The sequence below is a fragment of the Drosophila melanogaster genome, chromosome 2L (assembly GCF_000001215.4).
Source record: "Drosophila melanogaster chromosome 2L".
In the NCBI taxonomy this organism is placed as follows: Eukaryota; Metazoa; Arthropoda; class Insecta; order Diptera; family Drosophilidae; genus Drosophila; species Drosophila melanogaster.
The window spans coordinates 13,811,488-13,829,832 of record NT_033779.5 but is presented as its reverse complement, the minus strand read 5'-3'; the positions used below and the strand labels follow the sequence as shown (position 1 = coordinate 13,829,832).

The 18,345-nt window shown below is 51.0% G+C and overlaps 6 protein-coding genes across 10 annotated transcripts; 3 read left to right on the top strand and 3 right to left on the bottom strand.

Annotated features, from left to right (window-relative positions):
- Positions 1-91: 91 nt before the first annotated feature.
- On the top strand, positions 92-1,892 carry Arpc1 (Actin-related protein 2/3 complex, subunit 1). 2 transcript variants are annotated; one of them, NM_165063.3, is made up of 3 exons: positions 92-123; positions 190-487; positions 557-1,892. In NM_165063.3, exons 2-3 carry the CDS (start codon positions 415-417, stop codon positions 1,615-1,617), a joined length of 1,134 nt encoding a protein of 377 aa, NP_723845.1. In that variant the 5' UTR covers positions 92-123; positions 190-414; the 3' UTR covers positions 1,618-1,892. The 2 variants fall into 2 exon arrangements, with proteins under 2 accessions (NP_723845.1, NP_476596.1); NM_057248.5 differs by having other exon boundaries at positions 92-487.
- Positions 1,893-2,060: 168 nt separating this feature from the next.
- Positions 2,061-5,853, top strand: PolG1 (DNA polymerase gamma subunit 1). The gene is made up of 3 exons (NM_057473.4): positions 2,061-4,098; positions 4,154-4,976; positions 5,036-5,853. Exons 1-3 carry the CDS (start codon positions 2,142-2,144, stop codon positions 5,691-5,693), a joined length of 3,438 nt encoding a protein of 1,145 aa, NP_476821.1. The 5' UTR covers positions 2,061-2,141; the 3' UTR covers positions 5,694-5,853.
- b (black) lies at positions 5,854-8,585 on the bottom strand. Of its 3 annotated transcripts, none has more exons than NM_057440.5 (3): positions 7,685-8,585; positions 6,784-7,151; positions 5,963-6,719 (listed from the first exon to the last, which is right to left on the bottom strand). In NM_057440.5, the coding sequence occupies exons 1-3, from the start codon at positions 8,444-8,446 to the stop codon at positions 6,122-6,124; spliced, it is 1,728 nt and encodes a 575-aa protein (NP_476788.1). In that variant the 5' UTR covers positions 8,447-8,585; the 3' UTR covers positions 5,963-6,121. The 3 variants fall into 2 exon arrangements, with proteins under 3 accessions (NP_001246025.1, NP_476788.1, NP_001285910.1); NM_001259096.2 differs by having other exon boundaries at positions 5,854-6,719.
- A 1,423-nt stretch (positions 8,586-10,008) lies between these two features.
- Positions 10,009-16,017, bottom strand: Sos (Son of sevenless). Its single transcript, NM_057249.6, has 7 exons — positions 14,528-16,017; positions 14,117-14,474; positions 13,132-14,054; positions 12,219-13,067; positions 11,266-12,156; positions 10,564-11,197; positions 10,009-10,498 (listed from the first exon to the last, which is right to left on the bottom strand). Exons 1-7 carry the CDS (start codon positions 15,617-15,619, stop codon positions 10,455-10,457), a joined length of 4,791 nt encoding a protein of 1,596 aa, NP_476597.2. The 5' UTR covers positions 15,620-16,017; the 3' UTR covers positions 10,009-10,454.
- A 499-nt stretch (positions 16,018-16,516) lies between these two features.
- CG16865 (uncharacterized protein) lies at positions 16,517-18,311 on the bottom strand. 2 transcript variants are annotated; one of them, NM_001273522.1, is made up of 4 exons: positions 18,068-18,311; positions 17,847-18,007; positions 17,476-17,781; positions 16,517-17,354 (listed from the first exon to the last, which is right to left on the bottom strand). In NM_001273522.1, the coding sequence occupies exons 1-4, from the start codon at positions 18,186-18,188 to the stop codon at positions 17,199-17,201; spliced, it is 744 nt and encodes a 247-aa protein (NP_001260451.1). In that variant the 5' UTR covers positions 18,189-18,311; the 3' UTR covers positions 16,517-17,198. The 2 variants fall into 2 exon arrangements, with proteins under 2 accessions (NP_001260451.1, NP_609677.1); NM_135833.4 differs by having other exon boundaries at positions 17,151-17,354.
- Positions 16,577-17,133, top strand: CG16888 (uncharacterized protein). Its single transcript, NM_135834.4, has one exon. It carries the CDS (start codon positions 16,599-16,601, stop codon positions 17,106-17,108), a length of 510 nt encoding a protein of 169 aa, NP_609678.1. The 5' UTR covers positions 16,577-16,598; the 3' UTR covers positions 17,109-17,133.
- Positions 18,312-18,345: the final 34 nt, after the last annotated feature.

Below are 18,345 nucleotides of genomic sequence, written 5' to 3'. Positions count from 1 at the left end.
ATATACCGAACGTGCGTAACAGCACTGGTACCTTAGCATTTTTCAAACAATCGAAAAATATCGATATAACGAAATAACGATAGTATTGAGGGCCATCGATTTTTGTTCCAGCTCTAATTTCGGGTGATTAATTTTGTGCATTACTTTTCCAAAGAGTTTTTTCCACAACGCTCTACTCTTCCGGCCCAGGCAAAGCCAGAATCCATCCCAGCAACGCCAGCTTAATCGTGTTGACGGCCCAGAGTCCGCGATTAAAACGAGAGCGAAGCTAAAATCCAGCGGAAACAACGCCCAATTGCTACACAGCGATATCCAAAATCCGAAAATCCGGCGAACCGAACCGAAGAAACTACGCGTGTGGTTGGATTTGGACGAGCGAACACTGCACATTCCGAGCGCATTTAGCCACCCACGATGGCCGAGACATACACCTTTGGCACCTCGCTGGCCTCCATCACCTGCCACGCATGGAACAAGGATCGAACCCGTAAGTGCGACCCAAATTACTCATCCGGCACAGTGTGACTCACCACCACCCACTCCCAAAAATTCGCAGAGATTGCCTTATCGCCCAACAACCATGAGATCCACATATACAGCCGGGAGGGCAGCGACTGGAAGCTGGCGGACGTGCTCAACCAGCACGATCTGCGCGTCATGGGCATCGACTGGGCCAAGAACACCAATCGGATTGTGAGCTGTGCCGCCGACCGTAATGCCTATGTGTGGACGCAGGGCGACGATGGCAAGTGGAAGCCGGCGTTGGTGCTGCTGCGCATCAATCGGGCGGCAACCTGCGTCAAGTGGTCGCCGGCGGAGAACAAGTTCGCTGTGGGTTCGGGCGCCCGACTCATATCCGTGTGCTATTTCGAGTCGGAGAACGACTGGTGGGTGTCGAAGCACATCAAGAAGCCGATCCGCTCTACGGTCACTTCGCTGGACTGGCATCCGAACAACGTTCTGCTGCTGGCCGGCTCCACGGACTACAAGGTGCGCGTTTTCTCGGCCTTCATCAAGGACATCGAGGAGCCACCGACGCCGACGCCGTGGGGCAATCGCAAGCCCCTTGGCCAGCTAATGGCCGAGTTCCGCAACTCGCAGACCTCGGGTGGCGGCTGGATTAACAGCGTGAGCTTCTCCAGCGACGGTAACAAGGTCTGCTGGGTGGGCCACGACAGCTGCGTGAGCATCGCGGACGCTACCAATGGCAATACGGTCATTCGATGCCGCACCGGCTATCTGCCCTTCCTGTCATGCGAATGGGTCTCGCCCACGTCCGTCGTGGTGGCCGGCTATAGCTGTGTGCCACTGCTCTACAGTCTGACTGCCGATGGAAAGCTGGTGCTGAGCGGCAAGCTCGATAAGTCGCAGAAGAAGGAGTCGAGCGGCATTACCGCCATGAGAATCTTTCAGTCGATGGACCGCAACATGCGCACGGAGAACACGGACACGGTGGTCGATTCCATACATCAGAACGCCATCACCAGCGTGCGACTGTATGCCGGCGACAAGGCGAGCGCCACCAAGGTGTCCACCTCGGGCGTCGACGGGCAGCTGGTCATTTGGAATGTGGAGCAGGGCGGCATCAATGGCGGCATGCGCAACCTGCAGATCTAGTGCGGCCCGGAACGGACCAGCGTTACGTGTTATTGTCTGTTAGCGAGTGTGTTGGCCTGGCCAGGAGCGAAGTATTTGCCAAAATGTTTTCCAAAATCGCTTTTCCCATTGTTCTGTACCGTGCGAAAGCCTTTTTACATAAATTAACCGAAGAGATTGTTCTTTCCCCCCCCCCCCCCCCACCAACTTCCATAATGGTTCCGAAAGTGTGTGTGTGTTTTAAAGTGTTTCACCTTTATAGCAAACTGAATAAAATGTTTTTTATTCGTAAAATCAAATGTTAAGTGTTTGTTTTTTAATAATTAATCGTTTCAAGCAGCAAGAAATTTGATTTGTTGGAATTTTTTGAAAATGTTTTATATTTATTTATTATTAATTTAACGGAAATAAATTTGAATTAAATCAATGTGACCGCCGCGCAAGCGCACAAAAATACCTAGGCTGGCGGCAATCTTACGGAGGAGTGTGTGGTCGCAGGTTGGACTTCAGTTGCCTTAAAGGATGTTTCCTTTATTAAAACGAGGATGCAGTTCCACCTGATCAGAAAGTACGCCAGCAAAGTTAGCCGGGAGCACTACGCCAGCAGTAGCGTGAAGATCTTTCGGCGGGTCAAGCCTCCGCAAAAGGTAAACAAACCAAAGAAGCCGGAGAATGTGGAGAATGGCCCAACGGAATATGCGGAAAATCTGGTCAAGGTGCAGATGATCTCGCGGAATTTGCACGCCCAACTGTTCCCACAAGCGCCGCGAAGCATTTCGGAGCAGCAGGTGGCCTCCGCTAAGGTTTACAAAGACGAGTTGCGCCGGCACGGAGTCGATATCGAAAGTTCTGCTCCTGTTTCGGATGTCCAGTTGAAATTGCCCGCGCTTAGGGGCGCCAATATTGAAGAGCACTTCCACAACATTGCCAAGGAGCAAGTGCAGCCATACGAGGAGTTACTACTTCCCCTGGTCCAATGCGAGCAGCTGCCGAAGCGTCCGAAGCGATGGGCTTTCCATACCGGCTGGACAGCTTATGATCCAGAGGATGGAACAGCCACGCCGGTGGATCACCCACTGGAGAAGGGACTTGTCTTCGATGTGGAGGTGTGCGTCAGCGAGGGGCAGGCTCCAGTTTTGGCCACCGCCGTCAGCACCAAGAGATGGTATTCGTGGGTGAGCTCAAAGCTGACGAAACATCGCCTAAGCGTGGAGAAATTAGAGCCATTAGATGTGGACACGGACTCAGAGCGACCGCACTACACTACGGACGAACTCATACCACTGGGCACCACTGGACCTGGCCTGGTGGTGGGTCACAATGTCTCCTACGACAGGGCGCGACTGAAGGAGCAGTATTTGACCGAGGACACGGGCACTCGGTTCGTGGACACAATGTCGCTGCACATGTGTGTCAGTGGAGTGACCAGCTACCAGCGGGCCATGCTCAAATCCAAGAAGGAACCGGCTGCCGAGGATCTGGGCTGGCTGGAGCAGAGCTCTCTTAACAGTCTGGTGGAGGTGCATCGCCTCTACTGCGGTGGGGATACGCTATCCAAGGAGCCGAGGAACATTTTCGTCGAGGGAACTCTGGAGCAAGTACGTCAGAGCTTTCAGTCGTTAACCAACTACTGCGCCAGCGATGTGGAGGCTACACATCGGATACTCCGAGTCCTGTATCCCTTGTACGCAGAACGATTTCCGCATCCTGCCTCCTTGGCTGGCATGTTGGAGATGGGATCCGCCTATTTGCCAGTCAATTCCAACTGGGAGCGCTACATACGTGAGGCGCAGCTCACCTACGAGGACCTCAGCATCGAGGCCAAGTACCATTTGGGCCGCAGAGCTGAGGAAGCGTGCTCCTTGCTGCTCGACGATCAGTACCGCCAGAATTTGTGGCTCTGGGACGAGGATTGGAGTGTGCAGGAACTGAAACTAAAGCAGCCGCCGAAGCGCAAGCCTCTGCCTACTGTGGAGCTTAAGGATTCTGGAAACACACCGGAGGAGCGACGTCTGCAGGCCAAGTTTCAGCACCTCTATGATCAACAGGCGCTACTGCCAGCTCGACGGCCATTGCTACCCGGTTATCCTCTGTGGTATCGCAAACTGTGCCGCAAACCACCAGCCAAAAGGGCAGATGAAATTCTAGAGGATGACGAAGAGCCGTGGTCCCCGGGAGCCAGCGAGATTAGCACCGGCATGCAGATTGCCCCCAAGCTGCTTTCCCTCTGCTGGGAAGGATATCCCTTGCACTACGAGAGGGAGCAAGGCTGGGGCTTCCTGGTTCCATTTCGCAGCGATTCAGAAGGAGTAGATCGACTGCCCATGGAGCAACTTCTGGCGCACTGTCCAGTGCCGGAGTTTGCTCGCCTCAGCGCCTCGAAGGCGGAAAGTGATATGGCCTTTGACATGCTGCCTGGTCAGGTTGAGCAGCATTTGGGAAAGCGGGAACACTACAAGAAGTTGTCCCAGAAGCAACAACGTCTGGAAACCCAGTACCAAGGTACGTATGTTATGTAACTTACGTGTGTGTGGGTTCATCATTTTCATGTTTTCAGGCTCTGGCGTGTGGTGCAACAAAGTACTGGATGATTGCTGCTTCTTCCTCAAGCTGCCCCACAAGAATGGACCTTCCTTTCGGGTGGGCAACCCCCTATCCAAGGACTTCCTTAACAAGTTCGCAGAAAACGTGCTGAGCAGTGGTGATCCATCTTGTCAAGCTGCCGCCCGCGTCATCGACATTGCCCGCATGATGTCCTACTGGCGCAACAATAGGGATCGAATTATGGGTCAGATGGTGGTCTGGCTGGATTCGCAGCAACTACCAAATGAATTCACTGGCGAAAAGTGCCAGCCAATAGCCTACGGAGCCATTTGTCCACAAGTTGTTGCCTGTGGCACTTTAACACGTCGCGCGATGGAACCCACATGGATGACGGCCTCCAATTCGCGACCTGATCGGCTGGGATCGGAGCTGCGCTCGATGGTACAGGCACCACCGGGTTATAGACTCGTTGGTGCCGATGTCGATTCGCAGGAGCTGTGGATCGCTTCCGTGCTGGGTGATGCCTACGCCTGCGGTGAGCACGGTGCCACGCCACTCGGTTGGATGACCCTCAGCGGCAGTAAGTCGAATGGCAGCGATATGCACTCCATAACGGCAAAGGCGGTCGGCATTTCCCGAGATCACGCCAAAGTGATCAACTATGCCCGGATCTACGGAGCTGGTCAATTGTTTGCCGAGACCCTGCTCCGTCAGTTTAATCCCACATTCAGTGCATCCGAGGCGAAGGCCAAGGCAATGAAAATGTTCTCCATCACAAAGGGCAAGCGAGTGTATCGATTGCGAGAGGAGTTTCATGACGAACTGGAGGACAGGGCGTAAGTAGTCACAAACCCACATCTTTCTTCACATTTAACCACATTACTATCCCTAACAGCTACAGCAGCTACGAGGCTTCCCGACTGGCCATTCAACGCAACCGCACCCTGGCAGAGGTATTTCATCGTCCCAACTGGCAGGGAGGCACGGAAAGCGCCATGTTCAATCGCCTGGAAGAGATTGCCACGGGATCGCAGCCACGAACGCCGTTCCTGGGCGGACGTCTTAGTCGAGCATTGGAGGCGGATACTGGACCGGAGCAGGAGCAACGTTTCCTGCCAACGCGCATCAATTGGGTGGTACAGAGCGGTGCAGTGGACTTCCTTCATCTGATGCTGGTGAGCATGCGATGGCTGATGGGATCGCATGTTAGATTCTGCTTGAGCTTCCATGATGAATTGCGCTACTTGGTCAAGGAAGAGCTATCGCCCAAAGCGGCGCTGGCCATGCACATCACAAACCTAATGACGCGCTCCTTTTGTGTGTCCCGCATCGGACTGCAGGATCTGCCCATGTCGGTGGCCTTCTTCTCGTCCGTGGAGGTAGACACTGTGCTGCGCAAGGAGTGCACCATGGACTGCAAGACGCCCTCGAATCCGCATGGCCTGCGCATCGGCTATGGTATTCAGCCTGGTCAGAGCTTGAGCGTAGCGGAGGCAATCGAGAAGGCTGGAGGCAACGATGTCAGTCAGTGGGATTGGATAAAGAAGAGTTAGCTGCCAAATACTAGAGATTAAATCATAAGTACTAAGTTGTTACTCAGGAAGTCAAGGAGACTTGGAGGCTGTTACTAGTTCCTCTTAAATTGTAAGGCCCAAAATGTTAAATATACATAAATCAAGTGTATTTGAAATAGTTAAGGGTTTGCAAACTTAATCACTATGTTTTTAAATAACCTTGCATTTAAAGCATCCTGTTGCCGATACGTTTCCCAGTTCCCAAGGCAAGGACACACTTTAATCTAAATGAAATGACCTATAAATATGTATTTTTGTTCTTTGTTTTTGGTAATACTTAACATCCAGAAAAATATACAAACGTGAGTAGTATTAGTTAACCATACACTAGAAGATACAATCGGCGTAAGCCTAAAGAGAATGTTGTCAACACCTAACCTCATAACATGCCATCGCCGCGTCACCGTTTACAAGTTTTGGGCGAGCGATTCGATCTCGTCCAGAAAGTAGACCATGTCCGACTCCTCCAGGCAGGAGTTCTGCAGCACCAGGCGAAAGAAGTTGGGCAGCTGGCGCAACGGCTGGTACGTGATCATCATGGAGCCCTTCTTGATCATGCCCTCCTTGACCTTCGGCGCCACCTTATGCAGACGGTCGTAGAACTCGCGATTGCGCTCCATTTCCCGCAGACCGGGCGGCACATACCAGAAGCTAATGTTGGTGCACTCGGGACTCTCGAGGACGAGCTCGAATCCAGGACGCTCCCTCACCTTGGCCGTGAAGAACTCGGCCATGCGGAAGACCTTCTCGACATGCGCCTCCAGACCCTGGGTGCCCTTCGCCTTCCACATGAACCAGAACTTGAAGACATCCGCTCGTCGGCCGCACTGGATGTGCTTGTCGCCGGTGTCGAAGGATGTGTCATAGAACTTGTCCTTCTGGAACAAGTATGTCGCATTGGTCGAATGGCACTGGGCCAGCACCTGCTGGTGACGCGTCAGGAAGGTGGAACACTGTTGCGAGGCAGCCAGCAGCTTGTGTGGATTCCAAGTGACCGAATCAGCCCTGCCAATATACACATCTTCAGTTTACCCCTCGAAATGAGCAACCAGGATATGATGAAACTCACCGTTCGATGCCATTGAGCAGATGGCGATACTTCTTGGACATGAGCGCACCGCCACCCCAAGCCGCATCCACGTGCATCCACATGTTGTACTTCTTGCACACCTCCGAGATTCCAGCCAGATCATCGAAGGCGCCCAGCACAGTGGTACCCGCTGTGGCCGATACCATCAGCGGCTGCCAGCCGTTCTCCAGGCACAGCTTCACCTGTTTCTCCAGGTCGCTCAGCCGCATCTTGCCCACCTCGTTGGTGGCTATCTTGCGCACATGATCGCTGCCGAAGCCCATGAACATGGCCAGCTTCTCCACGGAGTAGTGCGCGTCCTCCGAGGTGAAGATAATCAGCGGCTTGGCATTAAAGAGTCCGTTTTTCTGCGGATTGAAGAGGTTAATTTCGTATATTTATAAAAGTTAGTAATACTTTTTCTATATAGTATAACTATTTTTATAAAATCGATCTATTTAGAAAAGAATTCCTATTTCAATTCCGTAGATATTCGAGTTTTTTAAAGTTTTAATTCGTTATTTAGATTGGAATTTGAATTGAATTTTTTCAACAGACAAAAATGTAGAAAAATCCTTGAAAAGCACTAAGTTCTAAAATGCATTGTTTTAAAATACCGTTCTCTTTATCAGTTAAATTTCTATATAAATCGAAAATGAACATAAAAAGTATAATTTTTAGCACAGGAAATCATTAAACCTTTTTTATGAACCTAAATATGTGCCTTTTAATCTTGAAACACACATCTTTATAGTTTATTTATCTGATTAAATCGCTAAGAACTTTTAGTTTCACTTTTATATGTATATCACGGGCATGACTAACGATCACTCGCCAATCAGTGGATGCCGACTTCCGCGTGGATTGGCGGTAAACCACTTGGCTGCAATGGGGCACTCACCTTGGACTCGGGCGAGTGTCTGTAGCGGGCGCAGCTGATTGCATAACCGTTGGCTATCGAGCCGCCGGGACAGAAGATGCCATCACCCTGGCCGCCATTGGGGAAGCCCACAATGCGTCGCATCTCGGCCAACACCTGCTCCTCCATCAGCGTAAAGAGTGGAGCCACCTCGTACGTGTACACGCTGGGATTGAGGGCATCGGTGAGCCATTGACCTACCAGCGCGTATGGATCCACACCCGAGTACAACTGATTGATGAAGTACGGATGTCCTGTCTTCACGGAGAATCGAATCGTTTCCCGCAGCAGCTCGCGCAGCTTGTCCTGCGATTCGCCCTGCTCCCGCAGCTGGAAGTCAAAGAGCTGTCGCAGCTCAGCTGGCTCGTGCCACTCGACGACCTTCGAGGAGCGATTGGTGCCCTGGAAGACGGCCAGCTTGATGATCTCGTCGACGCAAGCGCGGATGAAGCCCTCGAACTCTGCCGCCGGATGGCTGGCCACAAAGCTGGATAGATCATCCTTGGTGCTCGTGATGTTGTTATTATTATTATTATTATTGTTGGCGGCGTTGGCCAACATTTTGCTGGCCTGCTCGAATGCAACTGTGGAGGTGGAATCAGCCGGTGACGACGTGGACGCCACCAACGCTGCCGTCGCTGTCAATGGGCTAACGCTTGCCAAATCATCGCCACTCGTCGTACTGTACGGCTTAAATATAGATTCCTTGAAGTGATGTGTGGGAAAGTTCTCGCTGGCCAGCATTTTATTGGCTCTCGTCTGCGGTTTATACTGTAAATGTCTTGGCTAGCGCTCTAGATTTCCGATGTACTAGATGGTACTGTTCCTGGTGCTGGTGCTGCTACTGCTGCAGATTGCACTTGACAGTGATTCCGTGTGAACTGAGTGAACAGGCGATGTTGTTGCCGCTTTTATAAAAGCTCGACGACTTCCACAACTCAGAATCCGAATCCGAATCCGAAACCGAGTGGCGCTTATTACATAAAGGCACTGCCGCTCGAGAGCCGACGCAGGTGCCGATCTCACCTGGCTTGACTCGTGGATTCTGGTTATGCGGCTGTTAGCATGGAAAGCACCTCGTTCCTGCGCAATGCAGAGCACTCAGAGCACCGGGATTTCCCTGGTCCACTCATCCCAGAATCGCAGAATCCCAATTTTGGCTGGCTGTTGGTTAATTGGCTGACTAATTGATATGCTCATGTAACACAATTATTTACGAGCAATTACGGCGCGCTGATTATGCGCCAAAGGTCTAATCTTCTCTAGCAATTTGCCGTGGCGTTTCTCTCTCATTAGCCGCAATCAAGTATGCATTAAATGCAAATGCATTGAATAATTCCATTCTTTGGCCAATTGCTAATTGTGTGAGAAGATGGCAGACTGGCACATACATACTTACATACATAGATTGCCAGTTGGTGTAGGTCGTCGTCTGGCTTCCCGATATCTTGGTCAAGTGTTGCAGGGAAAGCGAAATCTAATGGCGAATAGATATGATCGTGCTCGTCCGATGGCCTTGTCTATAGGGTATGGAGTGCATGGTGCTCTATAAATAAAGGTGCACCCCACCACCACCCCCCACAATTCAACAACGGAAATTCCCCGAGTGTCTGCTATGATGTATTGAGATGTGTTCATAGGACACAATTGGACATGAAAGATGGTCTGTCTTTCCCAGGAATTCCTTTCGGTTTATTCACCCTGGTAACCGCTGGTACTTCACCGAGGATCCAAATCGCTGCGCCATCAGGTGACACATCGCTTTTTGGGGACGGTGGCTGCTGCACACACATAACTCCCCCAAATAACTGACGATAAGGGGCTGGACACGAGCGTGAAAATACGAATATACAAATATACGAAAATAATTCAAAAAAACAACAACCGGTTCCCAGCGGCGAGCAGCCCAAAATTTCAGGAAGCATTTGTGCTCGACGTTCATGACGTTTTAGAAAAGCGAAAGTCAATCCGCGTTGTTTCCAATAAGCGAATGTGTGTGTCCAATTTAATTGCACCTAATGCAGTGAGACAACAATCGCTCTAGTTTTTCCTAACCCACCGAAACTAATTAGCCATATACACAATCTTAATAATGGCTGCGATTATGCTGGACACTGCGAGAATGTCAGGTGTGTTGCAGTCGGATGTCGGTTCACGTCGACTTCATCAAGGCCACTGGGCACATAAAGAATACCCACGATCTTTAAACGTTGGAAAAGCCTTGATAATCTATGCTATTTGCTCAGATTGCCTTGACTTTGGCTACAATACTCTATATTTCTGGTCATCGAAAGATGTCGCCAAGTGTCTAACAATAGGGTTATACTTTATTGTTTTACGTTCTACGATCAATACAATGTTCTCGATATTTACAAATATTTATAATAGTAATTATATAATAACATAATTTCTTGTTTGCATTTCTTGTTGGTTGCTTGGTTGCTTGCTTGGTTTGTGTGTCCTGCATTCCTATCCATATGCGCGTGCCTGTTGTGTGTAAATGAGAGCGTATTTTGTCTGTCTGTCTGTTCTACCTTGTTAAATGAGTGGCGAATAATCTAAATCAGCGGTTCCAACTCGTTTCATACTAGAATACATAAACTGCGCCTACGTATATATGTATATATATATATATATATCTCACGTTCCGTTCTCTCATATATATATCTGCACTCAAGCAGTGCTCGCAACTTTGAATCTTACGGATCATACTCGTAGTTTTCGTCCTTATCACATCGCCAGGCAATTTAAATTATTCTTCGTTTGTACTTGGGTAAAGAAACATCGTACCTTTATCTGCAAACGGATAGGATGGTTGGGTTAGGAAACACGTTATCACGGGCCGAGTTGGTAGCACTCACCTGGATTGTTATAGAAGTTAGCGCTTAGACTAGGTTTTGGTGGAAGTTTGGGTGTGCCCTCGAGGCTCGTGGCAATCGGAAAGAACTCCTTGGGGGACGAGCGCGACTGCGTCGGATTCGAATGGTGCTGGTGCGGATGGTGCGGCAGATGGGTGGCATGATGTTGATGGTGCTGCGAGTAGATCGCTGGATGCGTCTGCTGCTGCTGCTGCTGCCGCATTCGCAGTTGGTGGGCATAGCTGCTCGACGTGCTCTCCACCGGATGGCTGGGAATGTTGGGAGACATGGGCGACATGGCGGGTGTCAGCGGTGATGTGGTCGTCGAGGAGCTTGCCGCTGGCGAGATCGGTAGCGGCAGCGGTTCGTCCGTCGCCACTGCCTGCGACACGGTCACTAGTGTCGTGCTGATGGGTCCCGCCGCCGCCTGGTTTGGCTGGCTAGTTGCCGCTGCCCGCTTCTCGATCGCCGAGTTGCGGCGTATCATAATACTGCTGGTGTTGGGCAGGAGCAGACTGCTGTTGCCCACAAACTCCTTGCTCTTGCCGTGGCTTTGTCGCAAGTAGCTGATGCCCGTGGAATGGTTGAGCCGTGGCGGTATCGGCGGCGGACTGAGTTCGCCATCACGCGGGGGTAACTGCAAGGATACGTAAAATGATTGCTGTCATCTGCTACTACAAATTAGAAGTAAGTGAGGCTACTTACTGTGGGTGCGTCTGGCGCCTGACGCTTTTGCGCCATGTCCGCACAGCTCTCAGTGCGCTCCTTGCGTCTGGGTGGCAGTGGAGGCGGCACTGCTCGGTACTCCATATTGGTGGCCATCGGAACGTTGACATGCGGCGAGATGGGCACTGCCCCCGGCTGTCCCTGATGGGCACTGTTAAAGTAGAATCCACCCGCGCAGAATTCCTCCCCGCCCGATGTAGACATGCCTGTAAGGGTCACGGTACTGGCAGTGCTATGCGTTGGGCTGTTCTGCATGCGCCCATGGAATGGTGATCGATTGCCGGTTTCGTGACGCGGACTGACCACTAGCTTGGGCAGCGGCGACGGTGGAGCTTCCGTGTCCGATGCGAATGGATTGCTGTCCGGCAGGGACTGCGGTGGCAGATGCTCCGGCAGCGCTGGACTGAACACAACATCCATTGCCGACGCACTGGCCAGTGTCGAGTTGTTGTTAGCCCAGACATGCGCGCCCGGTTTCTTGGGGAGATGTGGCGCCGGCACCGAAACCTCCCCGTTGTTCTGGTCCGTTCGAGTGTGCTGTGGCGTTCCACTCCAGCTGCTGGTGTTCCGTTCGGGTATAATAACAGGGGCGAAAACGGAGAAAGCGTGCGGATTGTGCTGCGGACTTTGCTCGCCAGCGAGAGTTCCAGATCCAGCATTAGCTGCTGCTGCTGTTGGCGCATCCATTATGCTGGAGGCGTGCAAAGATGGCGCCGATGCCGTAGCTATTGAGGTGGCCGTTGACGATGCTGCCGCTGCCGCCGCCACGGACGACGTGCTGTTCGACAGCTTGCTACTGCTGTTGGTCTGATTCTGGCGACGCGGCTTGATGCCCGGCGATTTGAGCGGAATGTGCGGCCATTTTCGAGGCTACGAAAGGAAAATGGTTAAATTTCCTATATGACTTGTAAACTTTGAAGCATTATACTTACGAATTTCGGCACTGTCTTGCAGCCCCTTGGCTCAATGCGCAGGCTTTCGTTATAGAGATAGTCGGACATCTGTTTGTCGGACAGTCCGTTAAACGGATCCAGTTGCTCGAAGAACTGTCGTATTGTGGACTCCTCGTTGAGGCAGTATGGCTGGTTCTGGTACTGTTGAATCTCGCCAATAATCTCGGCCACTTTCCGTCGTTTGGAAAAGTTAATTAGCTCTGTGTTGGCTAGCAGGTCGGGGTTACCCTCCTCCAAGTGGAGTATGTTGGTCAAGTAGCGACCGAAAAATGGCACACAAGGCGGATTGATGGATCGCAATCGCTCCTGATACTTTTTGAGATGATCGTCGCTGAGCTCGCGGCATTCCTCCAAGAATTTTCTGTAGCGTTCGGGCAATCCCTGGAATGTCCACCGCAGTCGATAAACAGATGCCGTGCCCATAGCCGCGACAATCGAGAGGATTCCATTAAAATTGTTCAATTCCAGCATCACCATCATCACTTCGATTGCGCGTTGCATAATAGCCAGGCGTTCCTCGTAGTTCTCCGCTTCGGTGATGGATTTTTCAATCCAGCGGGTGACGTTCGTGGTGTGCTTCATTATCTTCAGTAGATTAGGGCTCTTCACCTCCTTGTCCTTTTTCGTCCAGGGTGATCCGACCAACTCAGACGGCTTTACATTCTTGTACATCTCGAATTCCAGTAGAGTGAGCTGACGGGCCAGTTCCAGTGGGTGCAGGGTGAGGAGCGTTATCTCGTCGTTGGGTACACTAAGGTGATGCTCAATGGGCGGCGGATCGTGGCCATAGGCGTATACAATCTTTTTATTGCTTTTCTCCTGCTCGTTCTGTAAATAATATTTGAAAAATGATAACGATACTTCCACATTATGCTGTTGACCAACTACTCACCTTTCTCTGAACAATCTTAAGCACGGAATCCACCCACTTGCGCATCGATTTGCCATTCACGTGCTCCAGAAAGTTCAGCAGCTTCTCCAGCAACATGGGATCCTTCTCGAAATCGTAAAAATGATGGTCGACCCAATGGCGCAGTACGTTGAGCACTCGAAACTGCACTGGCTGCACGTACTCCTTGCGATATCGTTTCCAGTCCTCGCGATGCGAGTTCTTGTGCTCCTTGTCACCGCCAACGCCGCCCATTCCACCCGCACCTGCTGTGCCCGTGTCTTGATAGACCAGGCTGGGATCCGGTATGTTAAAGCGTTCCACCAGCAGTTGCAGCAATTGCTGCGGCGAGCAGAAGTAGCGATATGTGGTGAGGAAGGTGCGCACAAAAGTCGGATCGGCGTAGATGTGATAGGTGAGGCGCTCGATTAGCTTGCAAAGCGTCGCTCCCTTGATCATCGGCACTCCTGCGCTTTCGCGCTCCTCCAACACGATATTGTCACCGCTGTCCGGCACCGCGAACTTGTAAATCTCCGGACTGGGCATCCGCAGCGGATGCTTTCGCTCGATGTCTTGCAATATGCTGTCCAAGTGCCGGTCCAGCATCGACTTGGTGATAACCATCAGCAGGTCTGCCATCCAGTCGTGCTTGTGCTGTGCATTCTTGGCGGTCAGCACAATGGGCGGCTGCATCCGGGGTGCCAACTCAAAACTGTTCTTCAGATCATCGCTGTCCGGTCGATCGTTGATATCCACGCGTCGCATGAAATACTTCTCCTTCAGTCGGTAGTCGTAGGCCGTTGCTCCTGCCGATGGTGTTTGTTTCTTGGTGTTTGCCTTGCATAGCACCATTAGCCCGTCGAAGAGGAATACCTTGCGCTCGCTCCAGATTCGTTTTCCCGATCCAAGTTTGCTCAGCGAATCCTCTGTAAATTTGAAATACCATTTTAGTTGGAGGATGCAAGTAACTTTCGTTGCCAGCACTTACCGCGAATAAATTCATTGCAATTCTGGCCCACGTCCTTGTCCTCCCAGTGCTCCACCTTCATTTGGAGCTCCCGTGTCCGCTCGATTGCCAGCTGGCGGCGCACTCGACCGCTAACCGGAACTTGTCGCTCCTTGGACAGGCTGGCCATTACCTTTTCGAGATCGCAGTGGAGTGGATGCAACAGTCCCTGTACCTGTTCGAAGCTCTCGATGTCGTCCTGCGAAGAGCTGAGATCCTTGAGATGCTTGATGTAGTCGAAATACACGAAGGCATGGCAAATGGGCACCAGAAGCAGCTTGGGCAAATAGTATTTGACCGCATCGCGGAAGCCATGGCCGGCTGTGGTCAGAGATGAGGCCTAAAAGCAGGGATTTTAGTAGAATTCTTCGCACAGAAGGTATCAATACTTACCCCTGGCTTAGACAGGAGATTGTTGAGAGCATCCCGTGAGGCCTGCGAGGTAACGTCGTAGGCGTACTTCTTGTACACATCGAACTCCTCGGCCTCGGCCAGTTCCTCAAAGCAGCTACCGACGCAGGGGGCACTCTGCTCCTGGGACATCTCGATGACGTCCTCCAGGGAGCCGAGCAGAGTGACCGTCACCTCGTAAATGTCCATTATGTTGGAGAATATCGGTTCCAGCTCGCGCGGATCGGACACGATCTTCACCAGCTCCTCACGAAAGACGCGTATGATCATGTGCAGGTCGCGTTGGTACTGCTTCTCGTCGTGGATCAGCTCCTTGACCGTCTCCTCGTAGGTGGCACTTGCACGCTGCGCGGGAAGTGACAGGGGACTGGGCAGGATGTGGGCTTCGCTCTGGTTGAGCATGTCCATTAGCACACGATCGGCGTTCATCACCACCTCGATGTCCTCCTTGGTGATCTCGCAGTGGGCGATCTTGATCACATAGTCGCCGGCCATTTTGAGTATGTCCGCTGAGATGTACTCGAGCACGGCCACCAGGAAGGCGGACACGGAGCTATCGATCTTGTACTGCAACACATCCTTCTGGAGCAGCGTGTGCACCTTTTCCGTGGGCAGGACAGACTTGCGTTTCTTCGAGTTGATCACCTCCTTGGCCTCGTTCAGGGCCCACTGATCGATGGGCGCTGGAAAGGACTTGTTCACCTTCTCCTCCACATCCTGCACGGAATGGGGCAGCGGCTTGGCGCACAGCATGGCCAGAAGCCGCAGACAGAGTTTCTCCACATACAGCAGTGCGTCCTCCTTGGCGGTAACCCGTGGATGCACTTGCTCCAGCACCTTCTTTAGCGATGGCGTAAACAAGCCCCTCCATCTCGCAGCATTCTCGCACTTGGTGAAGTCATAGCCATCGCAATCCTGCAGCCCAGCCACGCCACCGCCGCCAATGCCAATACCACCGCCTCCGCCCTGTGAGCCACTACCACTACCACCGCTGCCGCCGCCGCCTCCAGTGCCCAGACCGATCCCGCCCCCGTAGCTAATGGTGTGGGCATGGCCGCTGGGCCCCGAGAACATTCTGTGCGCCGTGGAGTAGCCGACGAGAGCCTGCCGTGGAGCACCTTCGTTGGCCGCCTGCCCTCCGCCTCCCCGCCCGCTGTGTTGTGCACTGAATCCAGCGACGAGTGGAGTGGAGCGGAACCTGGAAACTGGAAACCTGGAACCGTGGGGCACCTGGCACAGCCGGATCACCCGGGCGAACGTCGCATGGCAGTCACACACACTCAAGCGCACGCACTGAACTCGTTTCGAATCTTGAACGGGGCTCGCGCGTCCGTTTCGTTTGCAAATCGCTTGGGCTTCAGCACTTGTTTTCAGAATATGTATCTTCGATATATATATGTATAATATAATCTTCAACTCAATATAATATTTTTCGCGGTGTGACCAGAGTGCGGCACTGCCTAAATCCAGTAAATGCTCGCGACCAGCCCTGATTCGATGCTTAAGAATGTACTAAAAAATCCAATGTAGAGAGCATTCGTGTTGAATGGCTTTTTTAGCAGAAGAAGAAGCATTTTGAATTTAAATTGCAACGAGCAGGTTTAAAATATATTATAATTTACCCAAAAAAAATGAATTTAATTATCTCTTCAATGTTTATATTTCAAGAAATTTATATTTATATTTATAAAATGTCTTTCCTTATCTAAAATCGTAAGGAGATATGCAACATACATATCGACTCATCCCTTATTTTACTTGGATAATGTAAGATACATCCGCTTTCAACGCTTCTAAATCGAAAACAAGTACAATGTGTTCAGTTGAAACAATTAAACATATGAAAGCAATGCAATGCAACAGAATACAAAAACCAAAAACAGTTAGGGAGCTAGCTTCCAGAAGTCGAAGCTTCTATACCCTCGTATAATTATATATTTGAAAAACAATCCATCCAAAAACCATAACTATACGGTATATAGTATACATATACACATATATGTACACTTTTACTTTGTTGTCAAATTTTCAGTGTATAATACTTCAGGTTTCAATGTCCGCTTATAGATTGAGTTGCATCGGGAACGCGGAATGGGGACCCCATACCTCCAATCGTTCCAGCTCACTATTCAACTCGGAGGCCATCGAACAGTTGCGCGATAAGTGGACCCACTTCTTTTTTAACCTGCCAAAGGCGCCTCTCGAATTGCAGCTGGCCAAAGCCCGAGCGAATCGTGCACTCGAGCTGGTCAGGAGCAAGGAGAAGGCTGCTTTGGAACGGACCGAATCCTCGCCAAGAAGTAAGTGCCGTCCACTCACTGCTCTGCACAACTCGCCGCGTACCACGAATCGAATGAAGCTGATCATGGAGACTCGCGTGCGTCCAGCGATCGTCAAAAAGTCAAAGTCGGAGTACAATCTATGTCCCAGTTGTGGGCTTGTCAAGGACTCGATTCTCAATCACCAGCACGCCGAGCAGCGACTGAAGAAGCTACTGGCACAGCATCCCAGTTTGCTGCCAAAACGACAGCATAGAAGGTCAAACTATTTGCGTATGCTATAACTAGATAAATTGCAATTTTTCTTCCAAGAATGCCAGCCATTTGTGTCGTCAAATATATTTAGTTGTGGGTAATAAGGAGGCAGAGTGTGACTATCTTTCCAGTAGCGTGCCGCGCTGCTTCTTCTGCGGCGGAGGTGCGTCCTCTGTCTTGGTTTTGATGCCCACATCGCTCAATTTTCCGCCTTTGCGCTGCAGTTGCTTCTCGATAATCCTTGCGTTGTTCGCATAGCTGTCTGCGATCTCGCGCTGTTTGAATGAACAAAAAAAATGGTTAGTTTGAAAGAGTTGTAGGTTTGTTCGTAGATGATGCAATGATAGATTGGATTTCCTGCACCATTTACAAACCAACTTTAGCTGACAAACTTACCGCCTCGATTTCATCCTCCTCCTCGTCGATGGTAGACACCGTGACCGAGCTGAACTTGCCCATGTTCTTCGTGTGTCTGGTGACGACGACCTTCTTGCCACTGGCATCCACAATACCCGAATCGTCTGGACCGGCGGAAGTCGCTGGCTTGGCAGCCGGTGCCTTGAAACTGCCCTTGATCTCCGAATTCAGCAGCTGTGTGAGAGGACTCTCACCCTTGTTGCGGATTAGGGCATTGGACATGACGAAGGTTACGTGGGAGTCGGGACTGTGGCGATAGTAAAGCGGCAGACTGCAGCTTCGGCACTGAAGGTTAAAGGAAAACATTAGGTGAACTAATGACGGGTAAGGAGTGGAAGTCAGCTACTCACCTTGTAGCGGTACTGCTTCTCGATCCCATTGCCCCTGCTCTTGCGTTTGATGTAGACCATCCTCGGTGTGGGATTGTGGGTGAGTTTGTTGGCATGGTCGTTGGCGTTTATCACACGGGCGTTGTCCACCTCTCGTAGCGGCAACTGTTCGAGGGTGCAATCTGTAGGATAGGCAAACATGATGTACTATGCTTTCAGTTAGTTGGCTCCAGTAATCTTACCCAGAATCAGAGCCATCTTGTTGCACAGACAGTAGTAAATGTTTAGCGGCTTTTCCTCGTTGTACTCCTCCTGATCCTTGGTATCGGAGCAGACGATACTGCGCGACACTACTTTGGGCATGGTTATTTGTGGGTTTCGGACTTATGAAACTTATAAAATTAAAGTAATTTCCTATTTCATTAAACACCGCAAGTAAATAAATAAACAGTGAGACCAGAGTGTGCAAGCAAAAGGTAAACAATGCAACACGCCAATCGATATTGCTATTCGATTACCG